We start from the raw sequence: 15818 nt of genomic DNA, 5'->3' as shown, positions 1-15818 counted from the left end.
GATAGATGGGCTAATGAGAGCATAGGCAATGGGGTCGAAGAGGTATGGGGTAGGTTTAAAAATGTAGTGTTAGAGTGTTCAGCAGAAGATTGTGGTTACAGGAAAGTGGGTGCGGGAGGGAAGAGGAGCGATTGGTGGAATGATGATGTAAAGAGAGTAGTAAGGGAGAAAAAGTTAGCATATGAGAAGTTTTTACAAAGTAAAAGTGATGCAAGGAGGGAAGAGTACAGTCGACCCCCGCATACCGTTGGCCTTACATAACGTTAAATCCGCATACCGATACATTTTATCGCTAAGATTTTCCCTCGCATACTGCTAAAAAACCCGCTCAACGCTGTTCGTCCGAGACGCGTCTAATGTGCGCCCTTAGCCAGCCTCACATGTTCCGCCGGTGGCATTGTTTACCAGCCAGCCTCCGCGGTAACATCCAAGCATACAATCGGAACATTTCGTATTATTACAGTGTTTTTGGTGATTTTATCTGCAAAATAAGTGACCATGGGCCCCAAGAAAGCTTCTAGTGCCAACCCTACAGGAATAAGGGTGAGAATTACTATAGAGATGAAGAAAGAGATCATTAATAAGTATGAAAGTGGAGTGCGTGTCTCCGAGCTGGCCAGGTTGTATAATAAACGCCAGTCAACCATCGCTACTATTGTGGGCAACAAAAAGGCAATCAAGGAAGCTGTTCTTTCCAAAGGTTCAACTGTGTTTTCGAAACAGAGATCGCAAGTGATGGAAGATGTTGAGAGACTCTTATTGGTGTGGATAAATGAAAAACAGATAGCAGGAGATAGCATCTCTCAAGTGATCATAAGTGAAAAGGCTAGGAAGTTGCATCAGGATTTAATTAAAAAAATGCCTGCAACTAGTGATGATGTGAGTGAATTTAAGGCCAGCAAAGGTTGGTTTGAGAGATTTAAGAAGCGTAGTGGCATACATAATGTGATAAGGCATGGTGAGGCTGCCAGTTCGGACCACAAAGCAGCTGAAAAATATGTGCAGGAATTCAAGGAGTACATAGACAGTGAAGGACTGAAACCTGAACAAGTGTTTAATTGTGATGAAACAGGCCTGTTTTGGAAGAAAATGCCAAGCAGGACCTACATTACTCAGGAGGAAAAGGCACTCCCAGCACATAAGCCTATGAAAGACAGGCTTACTCTTCTCATGTGTGCCAATGCTAGTGGTGATTGCAAAGTGAAGCCTTTATTAGTGTATCACTCAGAAACTCCCAGAGCGTTCAGGCAAAAGAATATCCTCAAGGCTAATTTGTGTGTGCTGTGGAGGGCAAACAGTAAGGCATGGGTCACTAGGGACTTTTTCTATGACTGGTTACACCATGCATTTGCCCCCAATGTGAAAGATTACCTAACTGAAAAGAAATTAGACCTTAAGTGCCTCCTGGTGTTAGACAATGCCCCTGGTCATCCTACAGACGTGGCAGAGCGACTTTATGGGGACATGAGCTTCATTAAGGTGAAGTTTTTGCCTCCTAATACCACTCCTCTCCTGCAGCCCATGGACCAGCAGGTTATTGCAAACTTCAAAAAACTGTACACAAAAGCTCTGTTTGAAAGGTGCTTTGTAGTGACCTCAGAAACTCAACTGACTCTAAGAGAGTTTTGGAGAGAGCACTTCAATATCCTCAATTGTGTAAACCTTATAGGTAAGGCTTGGGAGGGAGTGACTAAGAGGACCTTGAACTCTGCTTGGAAGAAACTGTGGCCAAAGGGATTTTGAAGGGTTTGAGGCTAACCCTAGGAATCCTATGCCAGTTGAGGAATCATTTGTGGCATTGGGGAAGTCCTTGGGGTTGGAGGTTAGTGGGGATGATGTGGAAGAGTTGGTGGAGGAGGACAATGAAGAACTAACCACTGATGAGCTGCTAGATCAACTTCAACAGCAAGAGGCCAGACCTGAGGAAACTGGTTCGGAGGAGGGGAGAGAGAAATTGAAGAAGTTGCCTACTACAAAGATTAAGGAAATCTGTGCAATGTGGCTGAAAGTGCAAACCTTTATGGATGAAAATCACCCTCACACAGCTATTGCAAGCCGTGCTGGTGACTATTACATTGACAATGTTGTGAAACACTTTAGGGAAGTCATAAAGGAAGGAGAGGTACAGGCCACTATGGACAGATATGTTGTGCGACAGAAGGCCAGTGACTCTGAAGCTGGTCCTAGTGGCATTAAAAGAAGAAGGGAAGTAACCCCAGAAAAGGACTTGACACCTCAAGTCTTAATGGAAGGGGATTCCCCTTCTAAACACTAAGACTCTCTCCTCCTCCCATCCCATCAATCATCACCAGATCTTCAATAAAGGTAAGTGTCATGTAATTGTGCATGCCTTTTTCAGTTTGTGTGTATTAAAATTAATATTTCATGTGGTAAAAATGTTTTTTTTCATACTTTGGGGTGTCTTGCACGGATTAATTTGATTTCCATTATTTCTTATGGGGAAAATTCATTCGCATAACGATAATTTCGCATAACAATGAGCTCTCATGAACGGATTAATATCGTTATGCGGGGGTCCACTGTATATGGAGAAAAAGAGAGAGGTTAAGAGAGTGGTGAAGCAATGTAAAAAGAGAGCAAATGAGAGTGGGTGAGATGTTATCAACAAATTTTGTTGAAAATAAGAAAAAGTTTTGGAGTGAGATTAACAAGTTAAGGAAGCCTAGAGAACAAATGGATTTGTCAGTTAAAAATAGGAGAGGAGAGTTATTAAATGGAGAGTTAGAGGTATTGGGAAGATGGAGGGAATATTTTGAGGAATTGTTAAATGTTGATGAAGTTAGGGAAGCTGTGATTTCGTGTATAGGGCAAGGAGGAATAACATCTTGTAGGAGTGAGGAAGAGCCAGTTCTGAGTGTGGGGGAAGTTCGTGAGGCAGTAAGTAAAATGAAAGGGGGTAAGGCAGCCGGGATTGATGGGATAAAGATAGAAATGTTAAAAGCAGGTGGGGATATAGTTTTGGAGTGGTTGGTGCAATTATTTAATAAATGTATGGAAGAGGGTAAGGTACCTAGGGATTGGCAGAGAGCATGCATAGTTCCTTTGTATAAAGGCAAAGGGGACAAAAGAGAGTGCAAAAATTATAGGGGGATAAGTCTGTTGAGTATACCTGGTAAAGTGTATGGTAGAGTTATTATTGAAAGAATTAAGAGTAAGACGGAAAATAGGATAGAAGATGAACAAGGAAGCTTTAGGAAAGGTAGGGGGTGTGTGGACCAGGTGTTTACAGTGAAACATATAAGTGAACAGTATTTAGATAAGGCTAAAGAGGTCTTTGTGGCATTTATGGATTTGGAAAAGGCATATGACAGGGTGGATAGGGGGGCAATGTGGCAGATGTTGCAGGTGTATGGTGTAGGAGGTAGGTTACTGAAAGCAGTGAAGAGTTTTTACGAGGACAGTGAGGCTCAAGTTAGAGTATGTAGGAAAGAGGGAAATTATTTCCCAGTAAAAGTAGGCCTTAGACAAGGATGTGTGATGTCACCGTGGTTGTTTAATATATTTATAGATGGGGTTGTAAGAGAAGTAAATGCGAGGGTCTTGGCAAGAGGCGTGGAGTTAAAAGATAAAGAATCACACAAAGTGGGAGTTGTCACAGTTGCTCTTTGCTGATGACACTGTGCTCTTGGGAGATTCTGAAGAGAAGTTGCAGAGATTGGTGGATGAATTTGGTAGGGTATGCAAAAGAAGAAAATTAAAAGTGAATACAGGAAAGAGTAAGGTTATGAGGATAACAAAAAGATTAGGTGATGAAAGATTGGATATCATTTTGGAGGGAGAGAGTATGGAGGAGGTGAATGTATTCAGATATTTGGGAGTGGACGTGTCAGCGGATGGGTCTATGAAAGATGAGGTGAATCATAGAACTGATGAGGGGAAAAGGGTGAGTGGTGCACTTAGGAGTCTGTGGAGACAAAGAACTTTGTCCTTGGAGGCAAAGAGGGGAATATATGAGAGCATAGTTTTACCAACGCTCTTATATGGGTGTGAAGCATGGGTGATGAATGTTGCAGCGAGGAGAAGGCTGGAGGCAGTGGAGATGTCATGTCTGAGGGCAATGTGTGGTGTGAATATAATGCAGAGAATTCGTAGTTTGGAAGTTAGGAGGAGGTGCGGGATTACCAAAATTGTTGTCCAGAGGGCTGAGGAAGGCTTGTTGAGGTGGTTCAGACATGTAGAGAGAATGGAGCGAAACAGAATGACTTCAAGAGTGTATGAGTCTGTAGTGGAAGGAAGGCGGGGTAGGGGTCGGCCTAGGAAAGGTTGGAGGGAGGGGGTAAAGGAGGTTTTGTGTGCGAGGGGCTTGGACTTCCAGCAGGCATGCGTGAGCGTGTTTGATAGGAGTGAATGGAGACAAATGGTTTTTAATACTTGACGTGCTGTTGGAGTGTGAGCAAAGTAACATTTATGAAGGGGTTCAGGGAAACGGGCAGGCCGGACTTGAGTCCTGGAGATGGAAAGTACAGTGCCTGCACTCTGAAGGAGGGGTGTTAATGTTGCAGTTTAAAAACTGTAGTGTAAAGCACCCTTCTGGCAAGACAGTGATGGAATGAATGATGGTGAAAGTTTTTCTTTTTCGGGCCACCCTGCCTTGGTGGGAATCGGCCAGTGTGATAATAATGATAATAATAATAACATAATACTCTCAGTTTCTACTGTGCACACTATGTCTACAGGACACTCAATACAAACATGAACCCAGAGCTTAAATTCTCTATGGAGAGCTGCAACAAAACACATTTACACAATACAAAGAACAAGTACAGGTTGGCCATCACTAATCCGGCGTCACTGGGATCTGTAGTGTGCTGGATTAGTGAGTTTGCTGGATTACAGAGTGGTTAGATTAGAATACATTTAATTAACCTATCAATAGAGACTCTTGCTACTACATCTTCCTCATTTTCATAACTGCTTTCTCTTCCACTAGCTTGCTGCTGTGGATTTACAACCATCTGCACAATTTCTGAGCTAGTGTAATGATGAAATTCGAGTCAATATAATGATTTGAGTCAGCATAATAATGAAATCTGAAATTACGCTAGCCGAAATTAGTGCCAGATTACTGATGGAACCGAATAACTGACTGCTGGATTAGTGATGGCTGACCTGTTCCTCTCTGACATTCCATTTTCATCACTCAACCTATTCAAAATCTCCATGCAGAAATATGAAAGTCACTGCCTGAAAATGCCAAAAGTTCCCCATTTGCTAACATTTACTGATATGCTAAAAGCACTTATAAAACCTCACATAAATGTTATATCCATTGACAGTAAATTTTCATGCTATTATTTCAACATCCCATTTCAACCACTCAAAAATATGCAGGTCATTGAGCTGATATAATTTTTATGTAATTTACTTGCAATTGATCAATTCTTCATTTGCATCCTCTCACTGCACTTAAGATTGTAATGAATTACCCAAGCTATGCTGACTTTAATTATATTTTAGGTCTAAATATAAGCAGTAAGTCTTATGATTAGTTAGCCTGAAATGCATTTGTATATTTAGTAGCTTTTTTCTGAGCCTTATGTTGTATCAAATCATATCTGTATTATAAGATCATAGTGAAAATGTAATCATTTTGAATGTACAACTACTGTATTTGTATGGCTCTTAACCCGTAAACGGTCCAAACGTATATATACTTTTTACTGCTAGTGCCCCAAACGTATATATACGTTTTATTTGTCATACATTCAACATTGCCACAATAAGCCTGAGTCGCCTAGACATGAGAGAATGGGTGTGCGCACTCACTGTGTGCCATATTAAAATAATTGGGGATGCCTGGGTACCATATGCTCTTTTTCTCTCAAAAAATTTGAGGCACTATGCGAGAGAACGTATATATACGTTTACGGGTTAATAAACAAATAATTTTCATCTTTTTTTTTTTAATAAAAGTGACCAAAGGGATCTGCACATGGCAATGTATACCTGGGTTAAAAATTTAAAGGTGATCATGTAAGCTGTTCTCAAATTATAAATGAAAACCTTGGAGGAAGAAGAAAAAATTCTGGCAGCCACTTAAAGGTACCCCTTCAGGGATACCAAATAAACCATTCTTGTGTTTACACATCTGTTTTGCATGTGTAAGAACACACACATGTATAACATACAAATTCATTTAAAAAGCATCACATAAAAATTGATATTATCTACAACTAGGCTTTTCATGGTATTTCCAGTTAAATAACAACATAATAAAAATTAATACTCAATTTAAGTGATTGTTAGCTTAAGACGAGCCTGAAATGCTATGTAACACAACTGTTCCAAAAATGTTAACTTCGCAGTTAAATTTACATGCCGGTACATATGTACAGTACTGCATTATTGTAAATAAACCATTTCAATATGGTCACTATTAGACCAGCAGAGTATATTAAGGCACATTATGTTTTATGGCAAGTAGCCAAAAAGATGTTCACCACACAGCTACAACTTATGTGGCAGATGACCAAGATAACCAACCCATCTGTGTTTCATATTCTGATCATACCATTACCACTTAAGTGGTAGGTGACCTAAAAAATTGACTGAGCTATTTGTGTTTTGAAGTGTGATCACACTACCACTTGCATTTCAAGTGGTGATCACATTACCACTTGTGTGGCAGGCGACCCAGAAAACTGTGTCATTTGTGTGCTTGCCACCGTAATGGTGATCACGGTGTTACAACTTACCCCACGAGCACTGGCACCGCTGTCCTCCCATATGAACTCTTGTCAAAGTGTAGTCAAAGTCCACCACCAGCTGAAGGCAAACTGATAGTCAGTCAGATTTCATTTACATTAGAAATATTCAACATTTTATTCTCAAGGTACTGTATGGAGTTACAAGATAAGCCTGTCTGCAATTATGGTATTGTATAGTATTTGAGAATTCCCTAGTAGGCAGGTCACTTTTGGCAAAATATTAGATATAAAACAAATCTACACATTAAGTGCACAGTTTGGTGATGATGCAGTACAGTCTGTCTCTTAGTAATTAAGGTTCAAGAATAATAATAATAATAATAATAATTCTAGGTAGTAGGTTGGTAGACAGCAACCGCCCAGGGAGGTACTACCGTCCTGCCAAGTGAGTGTAAAACGAAAGCCTGTAATTGTTTTACATGATGGTAGGATTGCTGGTGTCCTTTTTTTCTGTCTCATAAACATGCAAGATTTCAGGTACGTCTTGCTACTTCTACTTACACTTAGGTCACACTACACATACATGTACAAGCACATATATACACACCCCTCTGGGTTTTCTTCTATTTTCTTTCTAGTTCTTATTCTTGTTTATTTCCTCTTATCTCCATGGGGAAGTGGAACAGAATTCTTCCTCCGTAAGCCATGCGTGTTGTAAGAGGCAACTAAAATGCCGGGAGCAAGGGGCTAGTAACCTCTTCTCCTGTATATATTACTAAATGTAAAAGGAGAAACTTTCGTTTTTCCTTTTGGGCCACCCCGCCTCGGTGGGATACGGCCGGTGTGTTGAAAGAAAGAAAGAAGAAATAATAATAATAATAATAATAATAATGACACTGTGCTCTTGGGAGATTCTGAAGAGAAGTTGCAGAGATTGGTGGATGAATTTGGTAGGGTGTGCAAAAGAAGAAAATTAAAGGTGAATACAGGAAGAGTAAGGTTATGAGGATAACAAAAGATTAGGTGATGAAAGATTGAATATCAGATTGGAGGGAGAGAGTATGGAGGAGGTGAACGTATTCAGATATTTGGGAGTGGACGTGTCAGCAGATGGGTCTATGAAAGATGAGGAATCATAGAATTGATGAGGGAAAAAGAGTGAGTGGTGCACTTAGGAGTCTGTGGAGACAAAGAACTTTGTCCTTGGAGGCAAAGAGGGGAATGTATGAGAGTATAGTTTTACCAACGCTCTTATATGGGTGCGAAGCATGGGTGATGAATGTTGCAGCGAGGAGAAGGCTGGAGGCAGTGGAGATGTCATGTCTGAGGGCAATGTGTGGTGTGAATATAATGCAGAGAATTCGTAGTTTGGAAGTTAGGAGGTGCGGGATTACCAAAACTGTTGTCCACAGGGCTGAGGAAGGGTTGTTGAGGTGGTTCGGACATGTAGAGAGAATGGAGCGAAACAGAATGACTTCAAGAGTGTATCAGTCTGTAGTGGAAGGAAGGCGGGGTAGGGGTCGGCCTAGGAAAGGTTGGAGGGAGGGGGTAAAGGAGGTTTTGTGTGCGAGGGGCTTGGACTTCCAGCAGGCATGCGTGAGCGTGTTTGATAGGAGTGAATGGAGACAAATGGTTTTTAATACTTGACGTGCTGTTGGAGTGTGAGCAAAGTAACATTTATGAAGGGATTCAGGGAAACCGGCAGGCCGGACTTGAGTCCTGGAGATGGGAAGTACAGTGCCTGCACTCTGAAGGAGGGGTGTTAATGTTGCAGTTTAAAAACTGTAGTGTAAAGCACCCTTCTGGCAAGACAGTGATGGAGTGAATGATGGTGAAAGTTTTTCTTTTTCGGGCCACCCTGCCTTGGTGGGAATCGGCCAGTGTGATAATAAAAAAAAAAAATAATAATAATAATAATAATAATAATAATAATAATAACAACAACTAAGAGTACTGTTTATATATGCAAGTTGTACGAGTTTATTTACAGAATAAGTACTACACTTATACATGCTTTCTTTAGTATTTCTTAATACAAGTACATAATTCTCTTTGCTGACGACACGACTTATGTCATCTCCCACCCTAATCTTGCCACCCTCAACACCATTGTTAACGAGGAGCTGCTCAAAATATCGACTTGGATGACAGCCAATAAACTTACACTTAACACTGGCAAAACCTACTACATTATGTTTGGTAGCAGAGCAGGTGTTGCGCAACTTAACATTAAGATCGACAAAACTCTAATTGCCAGACATAATGAGGGCTAATTCCTTGGCCTATACCTCGACAACAACCTAAATTTCAGCACCCATATCCAACACAACAAAAAAAGTATCCAAAACGGTGGAGATCCTCTCCAAGATACGATACTACGTACCGCAAACTGCCCTTCTCATACTATACCATTCACTTATATATCCATACCTCACCTATGCTATCTGTGCTTGGGGTTCAAATGCAGCAACACACCTAAAGCCAATAATAACCCAATAAAAAGCCACAGTAAGAATAATCACTAAATCCCATCCCTGGCAACACCCCCCCCCCACTCTTCATAGATCTAAACTTACTCCCTGTTCAGAACATCCACACTTACTACTGTGCAATCTATATCTACAGGACCTTAAATTCCAATATTAACCTTGACCTAAAATGCTTTCTTGATAATTGTGACAGGATCGACAGGCATAACACCAGACACAAACATCTCTATGACATTCCCCGTGTTCGACTAAACCTTTACAAAAATTCAATGTATTTCAAAGGACCTAAAATCTGGAACACCCTACCTGAAAACTCTAGAACTGCAGACACATTCATCACTTTCAAAACTACAGTTAGAAAACATCTTATCTCCCTGATCCACCCCGACAACTAACTACATGATAACCACCTGGTGGTTCAAAATTACACTCACTCACCCACTGACTATAAACCCAGAAATACTAATCTTAATCTTAAAATAATAAATCCTAACTAGTCATAAGTCTGCCTATGATACTCAAATATAGACACCTTGTACAGTGGAACCTCAAATTTCGAATGTATCGCTTATCGAACTCTTCGAAAATAGAACCCTTTTTTCGAACCAACTTTGTCCCTATTATCGAACTCGCCCCTATTTTCAAGCCGCTGGGTACTGGACCTGTCCGGCAGCCCGCTCTGTCCACACCCCCACACAGGCGCCGTGAGCCAGTCTGCTTTTGTTGATGCTTGAGTGAACACTAACATGCTCTCTCGTTCAAACATTTTACGATTATTTCTTTATGTTTAGTGCTTGTGGGACTGTGAAATAAGCTACAATGAGCCCAAAGAAACTTACTAGTGGTACCCCTGTGGTAAAGAAAGTGAAAAACACCATAGATGTGAAGAAGGAAATAATACATAATTGGAATGATGTCCAAGTGGAATGATGTCCAAATGTTTGTGGAGAAGTACCACCCTCAGCAAGCTGAAAGAAGCCATCTTTGCAGCAAGTTCAGTGACGGAACCATGTCCCATTTTAGGGAAATCTTAAAGAGGCACCAGAAACAGTACTGTGGACAGTTATTTTGTGAGACAGGGGTCCAGTGACTCTCAAGCTGGTCCTAGTGGCATTAACCCTTCGACTGTCGCAGCCGTATATATACGTCTTACAAGGTACCGTGTTTGACGTATATATACTCATAAATTCTAGTGGCTTCAAATCAAGAAGGAGAAAGCTGGTAGGCCCACATGTGAGTGAATGGGTCTGTGTGGTCAGTGTGCACCACAAAAAAAATCCTGGAGCACGCAGTGCATAATGAGAAAAAAAAAACTCCAACCGTTTTTTTTAATTAAAATGCCGACTTTGTGGTCTATTTTCGTATAGTATTTATGGTTGTATTCTCTTTCTCTTGGTCTCCTTTGATAGAATGGAAAACATATAGAAAAAGAGATGATTTTGACAGATTTTACTATAAAAAGAACCTGGAAATGGAGCTCAAATAAGGGAAATGTTTAATTTTTGCCAATGTTCAAAAGTAAACAAATGACATCATTGTCCAATAAATGTCCAACTAGCCATTCTAATATGCAGTCATGAATGGGTTGATTTTATTTATACAGTTATTACAGTATTGGAGTAGTCTGCATAATAGTAAATCTTCTATTTTTTGTTTGAATAAAAATTCAAAATAGAAAGCAAGAGTAATATCAGAGGGGCCTGGAGACATGACTGATGAACAAAGAAAATGTTATTTTAGAGCCAGGAATGTCTGCATTGTTCATTCTGGACCTTATTTTGAAATTGTCATATTTTTTAATTTTCGTGAAATTGGCCAAATTGCAAATTTCTGACCACGTTATTGGGTAGATGAAATTGGTAAATGGGAAGTTTCTTGTACTCAATCAATAGAAAAAACAGAGTTCTAAAGAAATAGCTATGAGTTTGGTCAACTGGAACAATGGAATTAGCCGAAAATAGGGCTCAAAGTGGGCGAAATAGCCAATTTGTAAATATCGCCAAGGTCGCTAACTTCGCGAGAGCGTAATTCCGTCAGTTTTCCATCAAATTTCGTTTTTTTGGTGTTATTACAATCAGGAAAAGATTCTCTATCATTTCATAAGAAAAAATAATTTTTTTTTTTTTTTAAATTTTGCGACACCGGGAGACACCTCAGGATTGGGGGTTGCGACAGTCAAGGGGTTAAAAGACAAAGAAGGGAAGTAACCCCAGAGAGAGTTTTGATACCTGAAGTCCTCATGGAGGGGGATTCTCCTTCCAAACACAAACCCCAACTCCCTCTCTCCTCCTCCCTATCTTCCAGATGCCATCACCAATCTTCAATAAAAGTAAGTAAAATGTTATTTTATGTTTATTTAAATCTATTAATACATAATTGAACTATGTTGTGTGTATGTAAAACTATAATTAATCTCTATAAAATGTATTTTTTTTTTGTGAATATTTTTGGGTTTCTGGAACGGATTAATTGTATTTCCATTATTTCTTATGGGAAATATTGCTTCGCTTTTCAAACTTTTCGAATTTAGAACTAACTCCTGGAACAGATTAAGTTTGATATTTGAGGTTCCACTGTATTGTGCCAAAACAAAAGCATTCACATTGCTAAACTCACAAATTATGATGTAGTCACTTAACCTTAATACTATAATCTGTAAGGATTTAATGTTAAGAATTAATCTAAGTCTGCTCGAAATGCCTAGCCATGCTAGGTGTCCTAGTGGCCCCCTCTGTAATTAGTATTTTATAACATGTAAACCACAAAATACCCAAAACCTGTAAACCCCACATTGTAACCATTATAGAGAATAAACTTGAATTGAATTATCACTGTAGTATTTTATTTTAGTTCCATGATGAAGTGGGTTAGAATTTTTACCCATGAGCCATCCATGTCATAGGTGACTAAAATGTCGGAGTAAGAGGCAAATAACCTTTTCCTGTATCAATTGCCAAAAAGAAAAAGAAAGAATTTTTGAGTTGAGTTGTTTGAAAGTGTGTGAATGCAGTACAGATGATAAGAAAGAACTGATAGCTAATGGTATGAAGGAAAAAAAAAAACAGATTTCTTAACACAGTGAAGGAGTTAAAAGGGGTAGGAAGAGTTGGAATGGGAAGGAGTAAATGCGACTAAGTCAGGAGTACCCAAGAAAAAAAAAAAGTTAAATAAGGGGTAGCATTAATATCTAGTAAACAAGTGTGAAAAGAAATGAGAGGCAATAAAGGTTTAAATTTGAGAAATACAGTGGAACCTTGGTTTTCGTATGCCTTAGTCTGTATGTAAAACTACAGTGGACCCCCGCTTAACGATCACCTCCCAATGCGACCAATTATGTAAGTGTACTTATGTAAGTGCGTTTGTACGTGTATGTTTGGGGGTCTGAAATGGACTAATCTACTTCACAATATTCCTTATGGGAACAAATTCGGTCAGTACTGGCACCTGAACATACTTCTGGAATGAAAAAATATCGTTAACCGGGGGTCCACTGTATAGTTTTCTATAAAATGTATTTTTTTTTAATATTTTTGGGTGTCTGGAATGGATTAATTGGATTTACATTATTTCTTATGGGAAATATTAACAAAAAATACATTTTACAGAGACTAACTATAATTTTACAGACTAGTGCATACAAAAACCGAGGTTCCACTGTACTATATATTAAAACAGAAATGCGATGTGAAAAGTAGGTCATGTCATAAACGTTAATGAGAGAATAAGTGTTGTTACATGGCAAATGAATCTGTGATTTTATAATGCATAAATGCTCTTAGCTGATAATGAACCTCTGAGGTGTTTAGACTGATAATCAAGCAGGTGCCACTTGGTAGACATTGATTCTCCATGAATATGAATACTAAAAGACATGTAGATCAACATGAATATCGAGTCTTTTAATAAATATATTGCTAACATGTTTCTTAGGTAAATGAAGATGTATTTAGTTATTTTTTGCTGATAAGAATGATAAGAATGTTGCAGTTTAAAAACTGTAGTGTAAGGCACCCTTCTGGCAAGACAGTGACAGAGTGAATGATGGTGAAAGTTTTTCTTTTTCGGGCCACCCTGCCTTGGTGGGAATCGGCCAGTGTGTTAATAAAAAAAAATAATAATAAAAGAATGCTGATAGAATGATTCCATATACAACAGATTGGATATCCAAGATGGCTACTATATTTACCATTAAGACACTGAGACACACACACAGGGTTGCTGGACTGTTCAACTGTACACAAAAGTTCATCACATATCATATCAATCAATTGTCTTATTTCATGTTTTAGTTAGCACAACTTATTGTGGTTCAAGAGGAGAATCCAAATACAACTGATGTTCTTTAGAAACCTGAGTTGCATGATCATGTGTAGTACAGTGGACCCCTGTTTAATGACCTAGACAGGGGCCAAAGAAATGCATTGTTAAGCAAAAGAATATGTTAAGAGAATCATATTTTTTCCATAGAAGCCAATGTTTTAACTTGAGACGGGGACCAGGACAATTATATTCCCTATGTAATTCCTATTAATTTTTTTCACTGATGAAATTTAAAGAACATGTACCCACAAAAGATGGGTCCAATCTTTAGTAGAGGCACAGAGGTGCTATAGCCCTATTTTATGAGTGCATAACCCCCCAAAAAAGTATAAAAAATTAAGATAGGACCTGATCATGTCTGTGAGAGAGAAGCAATAGTACAATATATACTCTGCCTACCACCACTGTTCCCTCCCTTCCTCAGAAATAGGTCCATTTTAAGAAGAAGCATAGTAACATTATATCCTCCATTATGTGAGTGCATAACACAAAAAACTATGAAAAAGTTATCAAATATCGAGACACATAAATATCATATTTTTCCTCTTGTGATGAAGGGTTGTTGCAGCTCCTGGGCCAACTATTGTTGGGTTCGAGGTTAAATAATTTAACCTCAGCAATAATACTGAGATGATCCAGATATACATAATCAGATTTTATGACGTATTACTGTGTTTTCATCTTGAAAACCTCTGAAACCTTCAATGGAGTTGAAAAAAAACATTTTATAGTTAGCCAGCTCATCCTGGAGAATTTCTTGACAATTCCCCATATTAGCAATGGCTACCTTTGTTGCTACAGTACTTTCAATGGAGTGTAGAGAGGTGAAGCAGATGGCCCTAGAAAGGGCTGTAGGGAGGAAAGAGGGGATAAGGGCCTTAAACTTTTGTGTGATATTCTACATCTACTGTAAATTTAGGGTACATGTACACTGTAAAAGGACAACAGCTATAGGCACCAGCAAGTACCAGGTATAAGTCCGCCACCACAAATCAGGCAATCAGTTACTCGGGTCCATCAGTTACTCGGCATTTATTTCAACTAGCATAATTTCAAATTTCCAAGGTCGCCACACCAACCTGCTGTACTGTTTGGTGGTGCTACTTGCTGCATAAGTCACTCCAATTTCTTTTTCTCCATTTATTGTTATAACCTGCTTCCTTTTAGCCCTAGCCATGGCTAGGGTTGACATTATTTATACAATTATTACAATAATGCAGTAGTCTGCATAACAGTAAATCTTCTATTTTTTGTGTGAATAAAAAAGCCAAATGGTAAGCAAAAGTAATATAAGAGGGGCCTGGAGCTGTGACTAATGAACAGAGAAAATGTTATTTTAGTGGCAGGAATGTCAGCATTGTTTATTCTGGTCCCTATTTTGAAATTGGCATCTGTTGAAATTTGTGTGAAATTGGCCAAATTGCTAATTTCTGACCACTTTATTGGGTAGTTGAAATAGGTGAATGGGTGGTTTCTTGCACTCAGTCGGCAGAATAGTAGTTAGTTTATTCAGGTATACACAAATATAGTTACATAGATTATCATACATAGCAGCGTATGTATAGAGAACCTAGGATAACCCAAAAAAGTCAGACAAAGTGACTTATTTCCAGTACCTGGCTTGGGCTTGCCATATATGATTTTTGGTAAATATTTTTTTTCTCAGTTGTTTGTTGGGCTCTCTTATTGAAACTTGGGCAATGTATGATGGAAAGATGCTTCTTAACATACACCAAAAATGAAAAAAAATCGGATGATAAATAACAGAGTTCACTTCTCAGCCATTACCCGCCTCTTTGCAGTATATTTTCGTATGGTTTTTATGGTTGTATTCTCATTTTTTTTGGTCTCATTTGATAGAATGGAAAATATATTACAGAAATAGATATGATTTTGATTGGTTTCATGATGAAAAGTACCTTGAAATTGAGCACAAAGTAGCGGAAATGTTCGATTTTTGCTGATGTTCAATGAATTTTCTTGTGTAAGTCAAGTTGGTTAATTTTATTAAGTATATTCTAACCTAACCACTTTGTAATCCGGCAAACTCAGTAATCCGGCACATTACAGGTCCCAATGAAGCCGGATTTGTGATGGCAGACCTGTACTTATTTTTATTTGCTTAGTAATTTATTGTATTCCACAGATTTTTGTAGCTCTATTCCAGAATCTCCTTGTACCATAATGCTTCCAGTCCTAAAACATTAGGAATGATAGTACATACAGCCCCCTATGTTCTTATCGACCTTTAAATCAGAAATGAAGGAATGAACAGACAAAATATTATAGAAATGGTAAACATCCTAATTACAAACTATTTTCAATTACAAATCTCTTAGCT

At 38.8% G+C, this 15818-nt stretch overlaps 1 protein-coding gene across 3 annotated transcripts in view; it reads right to left on the bottom strand.

Annotated features, from left to right (window-relative positions):
• Positions 1-15818, bottom strand: part of cN-IIIB (cytosolic 5'-nucleotidase IIIB) — a 184333-nt gene that overhangs the window by 128191 nt on the left and 40324 nt on the right. Inside the window, exon 4 of one of the 3 annotated variants that reach the window (XM_070097780.1) lies at positions 6717-6786. The exons of the other annotated variants lie outside the window; for them this stretch is intronic. Within the exon in view, the coding sequence (XP_069953881.1) occupies positions 6717-6786 (70 nt within the window). The remainder of the gene's footprint in view (positions 1-6716; positions 6787-15818) is intronic. 3 annotated transcript variants of the gene reach the window in all.

Source organism: Cherax quadricarinatus, chromosome 59, assembly GCF_038502225.1.
Source record: "Cherax quadricarinatus isolate ZL_2023a chromosome 59, ASM3850222v1, whole genome shotgun sequence".
Taxonomy (NCBI): domain Eukaryota; kingdom Metazoa; phylum Arthropoda; class Malacostraca; order Decapoda; family Parastacidae; genus Cherax; species Cherax quadricarinatus.
The sequence above is the reverse complement of the archived record's forward strand: the minus strand, read 5'-3'. Positions and strand labels throughout refer to the sequence as shown.